Consider the following 16,051-nt stretch of genomic DNA (forward strand, 5'->3'; position numbering starts at 1 on the left):
TAATAAAAAAGGCTGAGTGGTTTATATCCTCCCTCGCTCCTTGCTTGTCTTCCCTCCTTGTCCCTCCTCTCTGCCGACTGTATGCGTTTGCCATGTGTCTGGTATTGATCCAAGTAGTGAATATTGAATGCTCTTTTTGGCAAGCAGAGTGACCTCAGTAAAGTCTTCAATCTCACATTATCCAGGCTCCATGGATAAAAAGCAGTGATTGTACTACTATGCAGGCTTCTCTAAAAGCTGTCAGTACCCTCCACCTCGTTCTTGGTCAAAGCCCTTTTGGCTTCCAGAAATAGCTCTGAGAATCTGGTGTAGTGTCCTCAAGCCAGAACAGCTTCTGAAGCACTGGCCATCGCCTCTGTCCTGCCTGCCTTGGCTATTCTCCTGGGCAAGCTATCTCCAGGTTAGGTGCAGCTGTGGGGCTGCCTTTCTCCTACCTCTTCCTGCCTCTCCACCTGTACGGGCTTGAATAATATCCCCCAAATTCATGTCTGCCTGGAACCTATGAATGTGACCTTATTTGGAAATAAGGTCTTTGCAGATGTAATCAAATTAAGATGAAATCATGCTGGATTAGGGTGAGTGCTAAATCTAAAATGACATATCCTTATAAGAAGAGGGAAATTTGGGCACAGAAACATAGACAAATAGAGGAGAAGGCCATGTGAAGACAGATACGGAGATTGGAGTGATGTGTTTACAAGTTGGCAACAATCAGAATCAAGGAAGAGGCAAGGAAGGATTCTCTGCTAAAGCCTAAAGAGAGAGGATGGCCCTGCCAACATCTTGATGTCAGACTTCTGGCCTCCAGAACTGAGAGAATAACTTTCCATTGTTTTAAGCCACCTGGTTTGTGGTACTTTATCAATCCCATCCCAGGGGGGGCTTTCTCCCTCCCCTTCCTTCCTCCCACCCTATATCAGGATCCTTTTCTGAGCAGGTAAACTGCTTAAGCTCAGGCACCTTTCATTTCACTAAAAACTGGGCTAGTTAATAAATGATCTGCACTGCTTTGCAAGGATAGTGCTTTGACAACTTGCTACCCTGATAATTTTTCTACCATCAGTACTATCAAATTTCTTTCAAATTAATAAAGTATAAAATTACTCTTTTAATTCTCTTGAGTAATTTCTCTTATAAAAGCCAATGGTTTAAAAAGTAATAATTTATTTATGAGAGGAATAAGATTTGGAGTAACTTTAAATCTGGAAATCAAGATGAGGAAGGTCAGAACTGGGTCATCTGTAAGTTTTTTTAGTATTTTATCTGTGATATTGGAAAAGCAAAACTAAACCTTTGAGAACATTTCAATGAGAACAAACAGACAAAATACCATAAAATCCCTACAAACATAAATTGGAAGCAAGAACAGAGAAAGAAAAAAGATAGTTTTCTGCAGCAGGCCCCCACATCCCCTCCAAACCGTTATAACATCCGTTGGCCATTCCTCTGGCACAAATAAGCAGGAACGTTCTGGGAGCCAAAACCAAATTGTTTAATATAATAAAAAGTATGAGGGCACGCATGGAGGTCCCACATCAGTGAACTGAAAATTGAAAACTCAAAATGGGCAAGTTGGAAAACCTGAAAACAAAATATTATTAAAAAATGAAAGAGGGAAAAGAAAATGCTTAATAGTGAAACCTAACGTTGTGGAAATATCTGTTGACATTGTTAATAAGGAAAATGGAACTACTGTGTCTTAAACTTAACTGTTGATGCTTTGGTTCCAAGCAGGGGAAGGGAGTTAGCATCGTTTAAACTGTAATCCTTTTTTAGAAACTTGTGTTTGATAAGCAGGTGTAGAAGTGTCTGTAAACATACATGCATGTGTGCTTCTCCCAAATAAGGTCATCATATTGCCTTGGGTAACCTTCTTTTCTAGCCTGACAAGTGGCTGGTTTTGTTCCTGTTTCTTATTCTTTGGAGCCGCTGTCCTTGGTGTGCTTTGTCCTGCGTTAGGGGATGGGGAAGCTGTGTTCTTCTGCTCACCTAGGAAGTCAGGGAGAGGCTGGAGGTGAAAAGAAGGGTGACTTGGTAGGTTTGAGAGTCCTGCCAGGAAAAGGGAGCAGAAATATTGCAAGAAAACTTACTTCTTACACAAATGAGCACAGGGCTGGAGTTCTCAGCATGTCTTTATTGAATGGAATTGACAATTGAAAGCCTAAGTGGTGTCAAACAATGTCTATTTGAACAGCAAAGTGAAGGTAGGCTGAAATTAGGTAGTAACCTAGGAAAGAAGTATTGGCTTCATTTTGGCTTAGCAACCAGAGGGTGGGTTCAAAAAGGGGAGAAAATAAACACAAAAATTAGTTTTGTTTGCCGAAATATTTCATAGTTCTTAGAATCATATTGATCACAGAGTGGAAGGAAAGTTTTAATGAAGTTTTCTTCCTTCCTGTTTTATGGATTTGGTCTGTATTTTTGTTTTCTTTTAATTAACTCATTAATTAATTAATGAGACAGGGTCTCACTCTGTCACACACACTGGAGTGCAGTGGCTCAATAATAGCTCACTGCAGCCACAAAGTCCTGGGCTCAAGTGATCGTTTTGCCTCAGCCTCCCAAGCAGCTGGGATTACAGGCATGAGCCACCATGCCCAGATTTATTTTATTTTTATAAGGAAAAATAATACATGATTTCATTGTAAAAATTCTAATAATATATAGATATATGAAGTAAAGATGAAAATGTTTTTTTCTCTCCTCTGACCCAATTCTGTAGTTTGTTTTCTCTGCACATATAAATATATGTATATACATTTATATACATACATTTACATAAATGGGATCATTGTTCTACAGCTTACTTTTTCCACCTAACGTTGTATCATTGACATCTTTCTTTGTGAGCATGTACAGAATTATCTCATTATTTCTAATAGCTATGAAGTATTCCATTATATGGATGATTTTAATTTGTTTAATGGAACCCCTATTGATGAATAATCCCTTAGTTATTCTCATGGTTATCCTTATAACTTTAAACAACACATTTCTACTTCCTAGTTTCTCATCTTTGGACAACAGCTATTAATTCTTGCTATTACAGATAAGGAATTTAGTGTATTAATTCTACCTCCCATCTTCCTTCCTGTTCTTCTTCGGTTTTTTTGATTAATTATATTATTTTTATATCATCAAGATTTATAATATTTAGATTCTGTTCAGTGACTATAATTTAGTGCTCTGTGCTTTGTTTATAGGTTGATTATCAATTTAAGCCTAATAAAAGTATGTAATGAGTCTGCTTATGTAAATGTCATTCACTGCAGCACTGCGCTGTGATAGAAGGCACTATAATCCTGTGTCACACTGCTGCTGGACAGAGACTATTTCAAGTCAAAATCCTACAAATTCTCTTTTAGTTTCATACCATGACCACACTAAGAAAGCGCTTTTAAGCTGGGCAGGGGAAGAGAACCTCCAATGAAGGATTAACAATATTTTTGCATGGTTTAATTCCCAGCTAGTGAATAAATGTTTTCCATAGGGATTTACAAGTTAGGTCACATAAATAAAAGCAATAATTGTGGCTTACAGTGTACATATGGTGGAGCAAGGGAGTACCAGCCTGTATTGGGCTGAACATATCCAGAAGATCTGATTCTTTCCCAGAAGGAGAGGTCCATCTTCCTCTGGTGGAACTTACTATCTAAGGTATATCTCCAACCCTTTCCCCAGAAAGTTCTGAGGTTTGCGTGGACTATTAATGACTGTGTCATGTTTAATAAACTCCAAAATACTATAGGACCAGGGGGAAAGTTAGAGACATACAAAGTTCTTTTTCAAAGATGAACTATATTATAATATTATTTTCTTTCACATTTGGGTTCTTGGTTTCTTGAGTTTTTGGTCTTTTGAATTTTTGTCTATATGAGCCAGAGGCCAGCAGTTACTCATGACTTGCTTTGACTGGATCCGGTCACTCTTTGTATTAACTCCCCTTTGTATACAGCATAACCAGAGGCATCAGAGTCAGCCTTGGCCAGGATCCACACATGCATCCGGAAGGTGTAACACAGAAATTGAAACCAGTGTTATTGGGGTATGAGGGGGATGAGACATAGTAATACATTCAGGACTGTGTCCTGGGGATCTTCTACATCCATAACAATTACCTGCCTACAGTACTTAAATTACCTTCCTACACTACTTAAAACTTTGGATTTTTACAAAATGGACAGATATTAGTTTCAGGTCTGACCTATCTAGTATAAACTTTGCTTCTCAGCAGCAGTTTTTACTTTTTTTTTCACCCTCAAGGTTAATCAGTTTGGGCAGCTACTGGTAGTGTTGGTTTGATCTCCTACAGCAGCAAAGAACAATCGCTTGAGATCTGTGGCCTAGGTTTGGCATATTCCTCAGGGCTCCACTGACTTTGAGGGCCTTGTTTGATCAGTGCTGGCAATGACCTAGAAACTTCATTTGTCCTCCTTCCTGATGAACTTGTGAAGCCCTTCCTGCAGCTGATTGTTTTGGGCAGTTAACTTGAGTTTAAGTCTTTCATGCAATGCTTTATTCCAAAGTGGAGCCAAGACCCTTAGGTAACCACCCATTTTCTTTTAGATTTTTCTAGAGAAGATTTTTAAAAGCTTGTTAAAATTCTGCAACAGAAGCCCCATAATTACTTGGGTAGCTGTATTCTAGCAGGCATAACATAGCTGTCTGGGTGGCATAGCTCTGACGCTTGTAAGAAAGCAGACCCAAACATGTTCTGTTGGGAAATCCTTAGATCTCCATCCAAAATGCAGTCAGCACTGCACTAGAAAACTTGCTTGTCTCTCTGGAGTTCTATAAGGCCTACAGGACACTTTCTCCCTAAAAGTTCAAGATTGGAATGTATTGCAGCAATGTGATGGCTTGCAGGCATATGCACAAAGGGCAACTAATTTTTTGTTTAAAATGAAGTGTTATTTATTTAAAGACACAAAAGGGCTTCTACATTTAAAAGCTAAGTCTCTTTTCTAACCCTCCCACACTCCTCACCCAAACCTTCAAAGGTTACCACTGATACCAGGGTCTTGGATGTCTTTCCAGGTAGATTCAGTGCATATAGAGCAGGTGAAGTCACATGTAAACAAATGGTAGTGTACATATATACGTACTGTTCTGTACTGTTAAACACTTAATCATCTATCTTGGTTATTATTCAATATCAATACTTATAGAACTCACTCATTTTTTATGGCTGCATAGCATTCCATTATTTGGTATATTGTAATTTATTTAACCGATCCTCACTGATGGACATTTAGATCGTTTCCAATCTTATACTATTAAAACTATACTTTAATAGATAATATTGCATGCATTTTATTTGCTACATCTCTGACTATATCTGTAAGACAAATTCCTGAAAGTAACATTTCTGGGTCCAAGGTATGTGCATTTTAAATTTTGATAGTTTTGCCAACTTGCTCTTCAGGGATGTTATACTAATTTAAACTCCCCTGCCCCTGGCAATGTTTGAGAGTGCTTGGCTGTTTTATCTACATTTTTGTCTGTGTGGCCTATTTCATACTTTTTGATCTTTGCCAATCTGATAGGTTAAAAATGTTATCATATAGTTTTTAATTTGCATTTTTCATATGGCTAGCACTGAACATATTTTTATCCATGTGTATTTCTACTTTAGTGAATTATCTGTATATCGTTCACTCATTTTCCTATTGGGCTGTTGGTCTTTTTCTTATTGATTTATTGGAACTATTTATATTTTGAGGAAATTAAAGCTACTTACATATTGAGGAAATTAATTCTTTTCTTTTTTTAATTATTTTAAAATATTATGGGGGTACACATGTTTTTGGTCACATGGGTTGCTTTGGTTATGCTTGAGTCAGGGTTATAAATGTGCCCATCACCCAGATAGTGTTTATTATGTACGTTAGGTGGGTTTTCACCCGTCCCCTCCTCCCCGATCCCCTCTGCTTGATTTCCACAGAGTTTTATGTCCCTCTGTGCACATGTATGCCCATTGGTTAGTTCCAGCTTAATAGCGAGTACATGTGGTGTTTGTATTTCCATTCTTTAGATACTTCACTTAGGATAATGCTCTCTAGTTCCTTCCAAATTGTTACAAAAGGCCTTAATTCATTCTTCTTCATGGCTGAGTAGTATGCCATAGTATACATGTACCACATTTTGTTAATCCACTCATGAAGTGATGGGCTCTTGGGTTGATTCCACATCTTTGCAATTGTGAATTGTGCTGCAACAAACATTTGAATGCAGGTGTCTTTTTGATAAAATAGCTTCTTTTCCTTTGGGTAAATACCCAGTAGTAGGATTGCTGGGTCAAATGGTAGGTCTACTTGTAGTTCTTTGAGGAATCTCCATACTGTTTTCCATAGAGGTTGTACGAATTTGCAGTCCCACTAACAGTGTAGAAGCATTCCTTTCTTTCTACATCCATGCCAGCATCTGTTGTTTTTGGACTTTTTAATAAAAGCCATTCTAACTGGGGTAAGGTGACATCTCGTTATGGTTTTAATTTTGCTTTTCCCTAATGATTAGTGATGTTGAGCACTTTTTTCATGTTTATTGGCCATTTGTCTATCTTCTTTTGAAAAGCTTCTGTTCATGTCTTTTGCCCTTGGTTGTAGTTGATTTACTTGAGTTCTTTGTAGATTCTGGTTATTAGCCTTGTATTGGATGTATAGCTTGCAAATATTTTCTCCTATTCTGTCAGTTGACTGTTTGCTTTGTTCATTATTTCCTTGGCTGTGTAGAAGCTTTTAATTTAATCAAGTCTCATTTATTTATTTATTTATTTTTGTTGTTGCTATGATTACCATTGGGGTCTTAGTCATAAATTCTTTGCCTAAGCCAATATCTAGAAGAATTTTTCTAATATTTTCTTCTACCATTCTTATGGTTTCACACCTTATATTTAAGTCTTTTATCCATCTTGAATTGATTTTTGTAAGTGACAAGAGATATGGATCCTGTTTCATTCTTCTGCATGTGGCTATCCACACTGCACTCTCTTTTCAGTTCTGCCCAAGCGGGCTCCCTTGCCTCCTGAGGTTAGTTCATAAATCTCTCCTCCATGCTCCCTAGCAATACTATCAAGTCCTGTGGGTACAGGATCTGGCCTGTGGGCCTGTCCCTGGGTCCCCAAAGATCAATGACTGTCCATGCCAGGGAGAAGCATGCTGGTCCGGGGCTGCCTAAGGAGTGTGCAAGCAGGTTTGATGTCCCTCCGCTTTGGGGTATGCCTTGCTGTGATGGAGCAGCCAGGCAAGCAGTGCCGGGGAGGGCCGGGGAGCAGAAAGCTCACAGTCCGAGCACCCCTTAGTCCTCTGCAGGTCTTTAAGAGGAAAGGTTTGAACTCCTTTCTCTGTGGAATCCCTGCTGTGGTATATGTATGCACCAATGGGGGGAATCAGTAGCTCCTGAGAGTCCTAGCTTTATTGTCTCTCTTGGTAGCCATGGGCAGGAGAGGGGAAGGGAAGGGAAAGAGTCTAGATGGAGGAAAGCTAGCACTGTAGTTGTCTCTGTCTCTCTCTCTGGAAAGTAGCCTGCCTGGAATGTCCAGGCTCTGGAGTCACACAGATCCCCTGGGACACACTGGCTCCCTGTGGCTCCTGTAGTCTGGGCCAGAGTTGGGAAATGTTTGTGTGGGAATGAGCAAGCTGAAAACTGAGAGGCTGAAGCCCCCTGGGGAGGACAAAGGTACACAGTGGGTGGAGAAGCAATATGGCACCTGCTGTCTTGGCCCTGGTCTATGGTGATGGGCAGTGACCCAAGGGGGCTGGCAGCCTGGTGCTTTGTCCTCAGGAAGCTCCCAGTTCATTGGTGGCAGCAGCTTTTGGGCTTCTGAAGGTAGAAAGGCTCTCTAGCCACTCAAGAGCCTGCTGACTGCCAGAGAGGTGAGGGAAGGAGAAACAAACCACTCCACCTGCTCTTTTCACTGGACTCCGGGCCTCTTGGGGTTGTCCTCTGCTGATGTCTTGCTCCTTGTTCTGCTCCACAACTTCTTTCTGTGGAATCACTTGTAGGTTCTGGCGCTTTTCCCTCAGAATTACATCTGATCTATGATTGTTTATTTGTTTGTATTTTATTTTTCATCTAAAACTTCTCTTTCTTTCTGAGATGATCTGGCAGCTGGTGTCTCTGGTCAGCCATCTTGTCTTTCTAATTAATCCTTTTCTGTGATATGAGCTACATATCTTTTTTCACATTTTGATATTTGTCTTTTGACTTTATGGTGTTAAGAATTTGTTTGCATGTGGTAGAATTTATTAATCTTCTATGAATTCTGGGTTTTATCCTATTTAAAAAAGTATGTATTATATATCTCTGGTATTTTCATCTAGCACATTTATGATTTTTTTTTCACTTAAATCTTTATTCCTTATTTTTGTATAAGGTGAAGAGCATTCTATTTAGATAACTGGAAGAATTTTGGCTGTGAGGGAATGTTCTGTTTTTATTAGTGATGTCTGGTTTATAACAGTTGGACATTTTCTATTAATTTCTCTTCTGTAATGACAGAGTGAAGCAACCTGCTCTGTGGTGATAGGCAGCAAGGAGTCCTGAGAGCTGAAGTATAGGCGGACGTGGAACAATTTTAAGTTACAAGATTAATGTCAATTATTGAGGATCAGGCCAGAGGGGGGCAAGTTGCCAGAAAGTAGGGTTTGAGATAGTGGTAAAGACCACTTAAAAGGCAGTATTAGCATGGCTAAAGCTCCAAGATGAGCATCAACAGAGGTGATTTTAGCATTTGGGGAACTCCAAATGAGCTAGGGTGTTTATGAAGGTCTTGAGTTGTTTGTGGCCTTCTCTCCTCAGGCTGCTACAGGTTAGTTGGTTGACTCTATTGAGTATACTTTTGCATTGAGTGCAAAAGTACAGTGGTTCTCAACCCTGCTGCTGCATTAGAATCTGCTGGGGAGATTCTGACTTAATTGGTCTGAGGTGAGACCCCAACAGCAGCATTTTGAAAACTCCCCAGTTGATTCTAATGGGTAGCCAAGATTGAGAACCACTATTAATGCCATCAGTTTGCAGTCTCTTTGAGTCAGAGATTACAATACATGCCTCAGTGCTTCCAAGTGTACACACAAATCACCTGGGGATTTAAATACGGAGTCTGGAGGTCTAGGGTGGGGCTTGAGATTCTGCATGTCTAACAAGCTCCCAGTTAATATTGTGGCTGCCAGTCCCCAGACCACACTTGTGTTGCTTGAGCTTGTTACTCAAAGTGCAAGGCGCTTTGCAAGAGTCAAAAAGCATGTCTCTGCCATGATACTGCTCTCTGGCAGAATTTACTTAGTATACTAGAAATAATGCTCCGGTCAAGAGATCTGCTTTCCACTTCCAGCCCTGCCCCTAATTAATTAGCTGTATGTAAGACAGGTTTCTTAAAAGTGCTTTAGTCCTTCACCCTCTTATCTCTAAAACAAGAGGTTGAACTGGGTAAACAATAAGGTTCCCTTTGTTCTTACATCCTCCCTGCTGGTCCAGGATGTTTTCAGACTCTGTGTGCCTCAGATTTTTACACAGAACAGCAGTCTGGATTCTGTAGTTAAGACCCTGGCATCCCTCAGGGGCTGGGGCCTAGGAGCTGAGCTTATGATCTGTTGGAGAAAGTAAAACTCACAAATGTTAAAAATTAAAGAAGAGTTAAATGTTAAATTTTAAGCTATAGTAAGTACAGGAAGAATGCAGGGAAGCTAGAGAGGAGTGTTGATTGGAACAGTCAGGGAAAACTTCATTGCCAAGGGGAGATTGGAGTTAACATCATTTACTGAGCTAGATGGACTGCAGGGCTGACATAGGGTAGCAGTTCTCATGCTTTTGTGTTTGCTTGTCTCTAGAAAAACGTCCTTCAGCATTGAAGAACAAAACATTTTTCTGCCTTAAATTAAAACAATGTAGGAGAAAGACCTACTTCTGTGGAAGTAAATTTTTGAAAGGAAATCAAAATGCTAAATAAAAACTCCTTTTTCTATATTTAATTTTTTGAGACTAATCTTGACTCTTAAGAGATTGATACTGAAAAGAAAATCATTACTACCAAATACAGGCTGAGTCAAAAACCCTTTTACACCTCCCTATAGATAATAATAGTAGTATTAGAAATTATCTAAAATGGAAATAAAAATTTCTTGAATTATAGGTAATATTGAAAATGACATACCTGTATCTTAACTCATTGGAAAAGAGACCAGATAATTTAGATTTTATAACATAGGGGCACAGGAATCTTTGATTCATCTCTTTTGATGTCAAAGGAGATGTATTTTGCATTATAATTAGAATTTTATTAAATTGTATTAAGTCATTAAATATGAAATATCCAATTTTAAATAAAAAATGTAGTTTATTATATCTCAAACAAGGAGAAGTACAATTAATCAAAGTGTGGGCATAAACTATTGACACAGTGTTGCCATCTTAATAGGAGCTTGTTTATGCCAGCAGTGAAGAAGCCTGGAGAGTGAGTGGTGATGAAATCATGAAAAGTGTTTTTCACAGCTTGTTGAGAATGGAGTATTTTTCCTTGCAAGAAGTGATCCAAAGCCTGGAAGAAGTGGTAGTCAGTTGGTGCAAGATCTGGTGAATATGGTGGATGACAGTCCAGCCTTTGGTAGTTTGAGCAGCATTGTTTGTGTGACATGTGGTCAAACGTTTTCTTGCAAGAGGCCTGTCTCCATTGACCAGACTCAGCTGCTTAATTGCAAGCATCCTCATCATTTTGTCCAACTGGTTGCAGTAGACATCCCTTGTAATCGAGTGATTACGTGGTTTCGTGAAGCTGTAGTGGATAATACCAGCTCTAGACCACCAGACAGACATGATTAGCTTTTTTTGATGAATATTCAGTTTTGGACTGTGTTTTAGCACTTCACCTTTATCCAACCATTGTGCCAAATGCTTGCGATTGTCAAAAAGAATCCATTTTTCATCACACATAACAATACGGTATAGAAATGGTTCACTTTTATGTCATGACAGCAAAGAAAGGAAAGCTTCCAGACTATTTCTCTACTGACGGTCATTTAATTCATGTGGAACCCATCTATCTAGCTTCTTTACTTTGCCAATTTGTTTTAAATGGTCCAATATTGTTGGGATAGTAACATAAAACCTTGCTGATAATTCACGCATAGGTTGAGATGCATTCATTTCCACTACAGCTTTCAGCTCATCGTTATCCACCTTGGTCTCACTCAGGTTGCCCACGTGACTCATTTTCAAGATTAAAAATCACTAGAACTTCTCAAACCATCAACATACTGTTCATTCATTAGCCATATCCTTCTCAAATACTTTGTTGATATTTCAAGCTGTCTGCGCTACATTGGTTCCGTGACAGAACCCATATTTGAAAATAACATGAATTTTTGACTTATCCATGGTTTCACAAAAATTGCTCTGAAAAAAATTTTGAATGATAATCACAGGCCAAAACGTGCATTTGAAAGTCTGAGATGTCTCTTCACAATAAAAATAAAACAAGAAGTGTCAAAGTGAAATGTCAGAGATACCATCAAACTTAGTACATAAGGAAATGGGACATTTCATACTTAATAACATTAATCATGTTCTTAATTTTCCCTTAAGTAGAGGTTGTATGACCAATGCTCAGATATAGAAAAATACAAAATAGAGTGGTTACCATCATTTGAAGAGTTATATTTAGTACATACAGTTTAGCCATAACTGTTCTCTTGAATATCCTAAGAGTTTTGGTTTTTATCTCTATGGCTAGATTATTTTGAAATTGTGGACTGCTAGTATTTTTTCTTGAAAACACATACCATTATAGTTTTATTATATATTCATGAGCTGCATAATGAAATTTTGGTCAATGATGGACCATGTATATGACTATAATAAGATTATAATACCATATTTTTACTGTACCTTTTCTATGTTTAGATACACAAATACTAACCATTGTGTTATAGTTGCCCACAGTATTCAGTATAGTAACATGCTGTAAAGGTTTGTAGCTTAGGACCCATAGGCTACACCATATAGCATAGGTGTGCAGTATGCTATACCATCTAGGTTTGGGAAAGTACACTGTATGAGGGTCTCACAATGATGTTCAATGGTGAAATCCCTGTTGAAGGTATCCTCATTAATGATGCATGATTATATTTGATAAATATTTTATATAATCAACTATTGATTATCTGTCATAATGACATAATGAGAGTGACAATACAATACAGTAGAATCTATTTTTAAACTATTTAACACAATGTATGTCACTTAATACCAAGATTATTTTGGTTTCAGATGACAAAAAACCCAACTCATTGGGTGAAGCAAAGAAAGGACTTTTTGGAGCCATGTGATTGAAAAATTTGAAGGTAGAACTAGCTCCAGATATGGCTAGTGTAAATAATATAGTCGGAATCTGGTCTCTCTGCAGCTCATGGCCTTGCTTTCCTCTGTGTTGGAAAGCAGGTTCCATTTAATTACATGATGGCTGCAAAGGATTTTTTATCTGTCTGATTCAAACCTAGTGGAAAAGAGAATAGCCACCGTCCTTAACCTCCTTGAATCAAATCCTGAATTATATCTCATTGGCTCTGATTAGAGATCATTTGCCCTCCTGAGTCTTGGGTCAGCAGGACTAATTGGCCGGATTGAAGTCCCATGCCTGTCCCTGGAGCTGGGAGGCCATGTCTACACTGACAGTGGACAGAGGAAAATTGGCTACTGTTCCAAAAGAAGGAGGAATGGATACTTGATGTAAAACAGCAGCAACAACAACAATGACAAAAGTTGCTACATATATTTCCCTGTTTAAGCCAATATTAAATTTATGTTGTCTAAGTACAAAGATTTCAGCAGTAGAAGACCATCACAAGGTATACTTTGTGGTTGTATGATGTACAGCTGGAATTGAAAACAATAATTTCATGTACAAAATGCATAACCTTAATGAAATAATTAAAAGGGATAGTACTGGGTATCTGATAGCTTACCTTATAGGCAGGATATGAAAAATATTTAACAACCTGGGGCAGCAGCATCAACCAATCAGAATGAGTTGGAGCCAGCCAATCAGAACGGGTGCTCATCACAAACAACTAGTGTGGCCTCTGAGTGATGGCTGGCAGGTTGTCAGCACAACTTCCTGGGAACCATTGTTAAGGTGCTGGCCAAACTCTTAAAAAATGTAGTGTATTAGTTTTTTAGGGATGCCATAACAAAGTATCACAAACTGTGTGACTTAACAGAAATTTATTCACACACAGTTCTGGAGGTTAGAAGTCAGAAATCAAGGTGTTGGCAGGGTCATGCTCTCTCTGGAGTCCCTAGAGAAGAGTGCTTTCTTGCCTCGTGTAGCTTCTGGTGGTTGATGGCAGTCCTTGGCATTCTTTAGCTTGTGGATGCACTACTCCAGTCTCCATTGTCATGTGGCTTTCTCCCCTGTGTGTTTGTGTCACTGTATCCAAATTTCCCTCTTCTCCGAAGATTAAGTAACCACTTCTTCCTTAATTATTATTTTAATTCTGTTAAAATATAAATATTGGTATGACAATTTGGTGGAGAATTAATATTTATTGGTATGTATGTTTGTGCATGGGGAGGTATTACATTCTTACACATGACTTTATTGAATTCCAACAAGTGTTGCCTTAAAAAAAAATGGAACTGACCCACAGTGAGATGAACAGCATCCATTAGTATATTTAAAAGCAAGTACAAGAAACAGGAGGGAAATTCAACTAGTGAAGGGCTCAGAAACCATATCTTGTAAGGAATATTTGCAAATGGTGGTAGTTTCTTCAGCTCTTTGCAGAACGGCCTGTGGAAAAGGACTGAACTAGAACCAGTAAGTTAAAGTTAAAGGGAAACATTTCAGTGCAGTATAAGACAAAACTTTGTCAATGTACAATGCACCAAAATGGAAGTGCCTGTTGGTAAGGGAGTAAAGAGTGCAGGTTCCTGGAAGTGCTCAGGCAGATGCTGTACAGTTACCTTTCAGGGACATTTTCATAGAGATCTTGCCTTGAAAAAGAAATTGAAATCGAAAGTCCCTTCTGGCTTCCAGATCTGATACAAATCCTTTGAAAATTGTTCTTTATGTATACACCATGAAAATCAATATTAATTATATGACAAGATATTTCTATGAGTTTAAATGTCATTTAAATACTATTTAAAACTAATAGACTAGTCTTTATCCACATTATCTCGTCTCGTTTATTACACTTAGTTTTTCATTGCTCAGTTTGGAACTTATGAGAAGTAGTTTTTAAAATGATGAATTCTTAAAATAATTCGCATTTTCTCATGTATTTTTTTGGTGATGGCACACAGGACTATTCTGATGGCTACATGTGCAAAACACACTTTAAAATAAAAAATGGGACTGTGGTGTCACATCCAGGAACATCTGGCCAAGGACAGACATGTCTTCCCTTGGAGGTGAGTAGTTTAATGCCTCATGTTCTCCTTTTCAGTTTTTGTGAAGTATAAATTTAAGAATTTAAATCTGGGCTGGGCGCGGTGTCTCACGCCTATAATCCTAACACTCTTGGAAGCCAAGGCGGGAATATCACTCGAGGTCAGGAGTTCGAGATCAGCCTGAGCAAGAGCGAGACCCCGTCTCTACTAAAAAATAGAAAAAAATTAACCAGACAACTAAAAATATATAGAAAAAATTAGCCTGGCATGGTGGGGCTTGCCTGTAGTCTCAGCTACTCAGGAGGCTGCGGCAGGAGGATTGCTTGAGCCCAAGAGTTTGAGGTTGCTGTGAGCTGATGCCACGGCACTCTAGCCTGGGCAACAGAGTGAGACTCTGTCTCGGGGGAAAAAAAAAAGAATTTAAATCTGTTAAGTACATATTTTAAAAAATTAACTGCCATTGAATCCTGAGCCTGATGTAGGGGGATAAGGAGATATTTATTTTTATAATATTGAAAGCAAGAATTGTAGCAAAGTTAATATCCCCTCTGAGTCTATTTAGACTGTAGTGAGCCTTCACACTTTTGGTTTCTCTTGGATCTGAAGACTACAGATGCCTTCTGTTGTCTATTGATTTTTTTTTTCCAGTCATATTCCCTCAGGATAATACAGACCTATCCCTGGGCTGGCTTAATATCTTACTGGAGATCTCTTTGCTTGGTCTGTCTTTAACCCTTTTTCTCTATCCCATTGAAAATATGCTGGGTCTGGGTCTCATTCCTTAGGGGACTTTAACCTTGACTTGAAAAACCTTGCTAAATTAAATTTTACTAAGGTGCTAATGGCTTAGTGATTTTCTGGGATATTTTCAATTTTCTTTTTATCAAAATGCAAATAGCCTTATTTTATTACTTATTGTTTAAAAATTGTATATATCCATTGTAAAAATAAACAATAGATAAATGTATAAAAAGGGTAAAAGAAATCTATATACTTACCCTTTAATAGGTAACTACTATTAGTATTTTAGTAAATATGCTTTCATACATTTCTATCATACACAAATATACATACTTGCTTTTTTGCAATGAACAGGTATATCATGGACATCATTTCATGTCAGTAAATGCAGATTTCCATAGTTCTTTTTAATGGCTCCACTGCATTCTATCCTATGGAAGCACAATTATGTGGAACTCATATTGAATAAAATAATTGAATTTTGAAAGAGTGTTGGTGGGGACCTAATTGTTTCAACACCAAAGAAGGCATCACTAATGCTTAAATTCTGAGCATCCTAGTAAAATAGGAGAGGTGACTTTTTTCGTGTGCAGGAAGAGCTCTTTCTCAGGACCTGTTAAATCAGGCAATTGGGTATTAGCCCTCTCTGCCTGTGTTAAATGCTGGCCTGGAAGTAACTTTCACCAATGTAATTTGGTTTGTGAGTTATTCCTAAGGGTATTGTGCTTGGTAATAAGCTAAGTGCCCCCAGATGGGTGCTTGAATCTTGATTACTGCTACATGGTTCCAATAACCAACATCAAAATCTGAAGCCAAGAATATTAGGAAGCTTTTCAATTCATTATATATTAACTTTAAAAAGTTTTAAAAATTAACATAAAAATGATGATTTAAAAGATGAATTACCAGTTTTTGCCTAACAAGT

The 16,051-nt window shown here is 38.2% G+C and overlaps 1 protein-coding gene across 1 annotated transcript in view; it reads left to right on the forward strand.

Moving 5' to 3' along the window:
- The window catches only part of ATG10 (autophagy related 10), a 228,269-nt gene that overhangs the window by 38,943 nt on the left and 173,275 nt on the right, over positions 1-16,051 (forward strand). The window contains exon 2 of the mRNA XM_069492512.1: positions 14,299-14,406. Within this exon, the coding sequence (XP_069348613.1) occupies positions 14,299-14,406 (108 nt within the window). The remainder of the gene's footprint in view (positions 1-14,298; positions 14,407-16,051) is intronic.

The sequence above is a fragment of the Eulemur rufifrons genome, chromosome 17 (assembly GCF_041146395.1).
Source record: "Eulemur rufifrons isolate Redbay chromosome 17, OSU_ERuf_1, whole genome shotgun sequence".
Taxonomy (NCBI): Eukaryota; Metazoa; Chordata; class Mammalia; order Primates; family Lemuridae; genus Eulemur; species Eulemur rufifrons.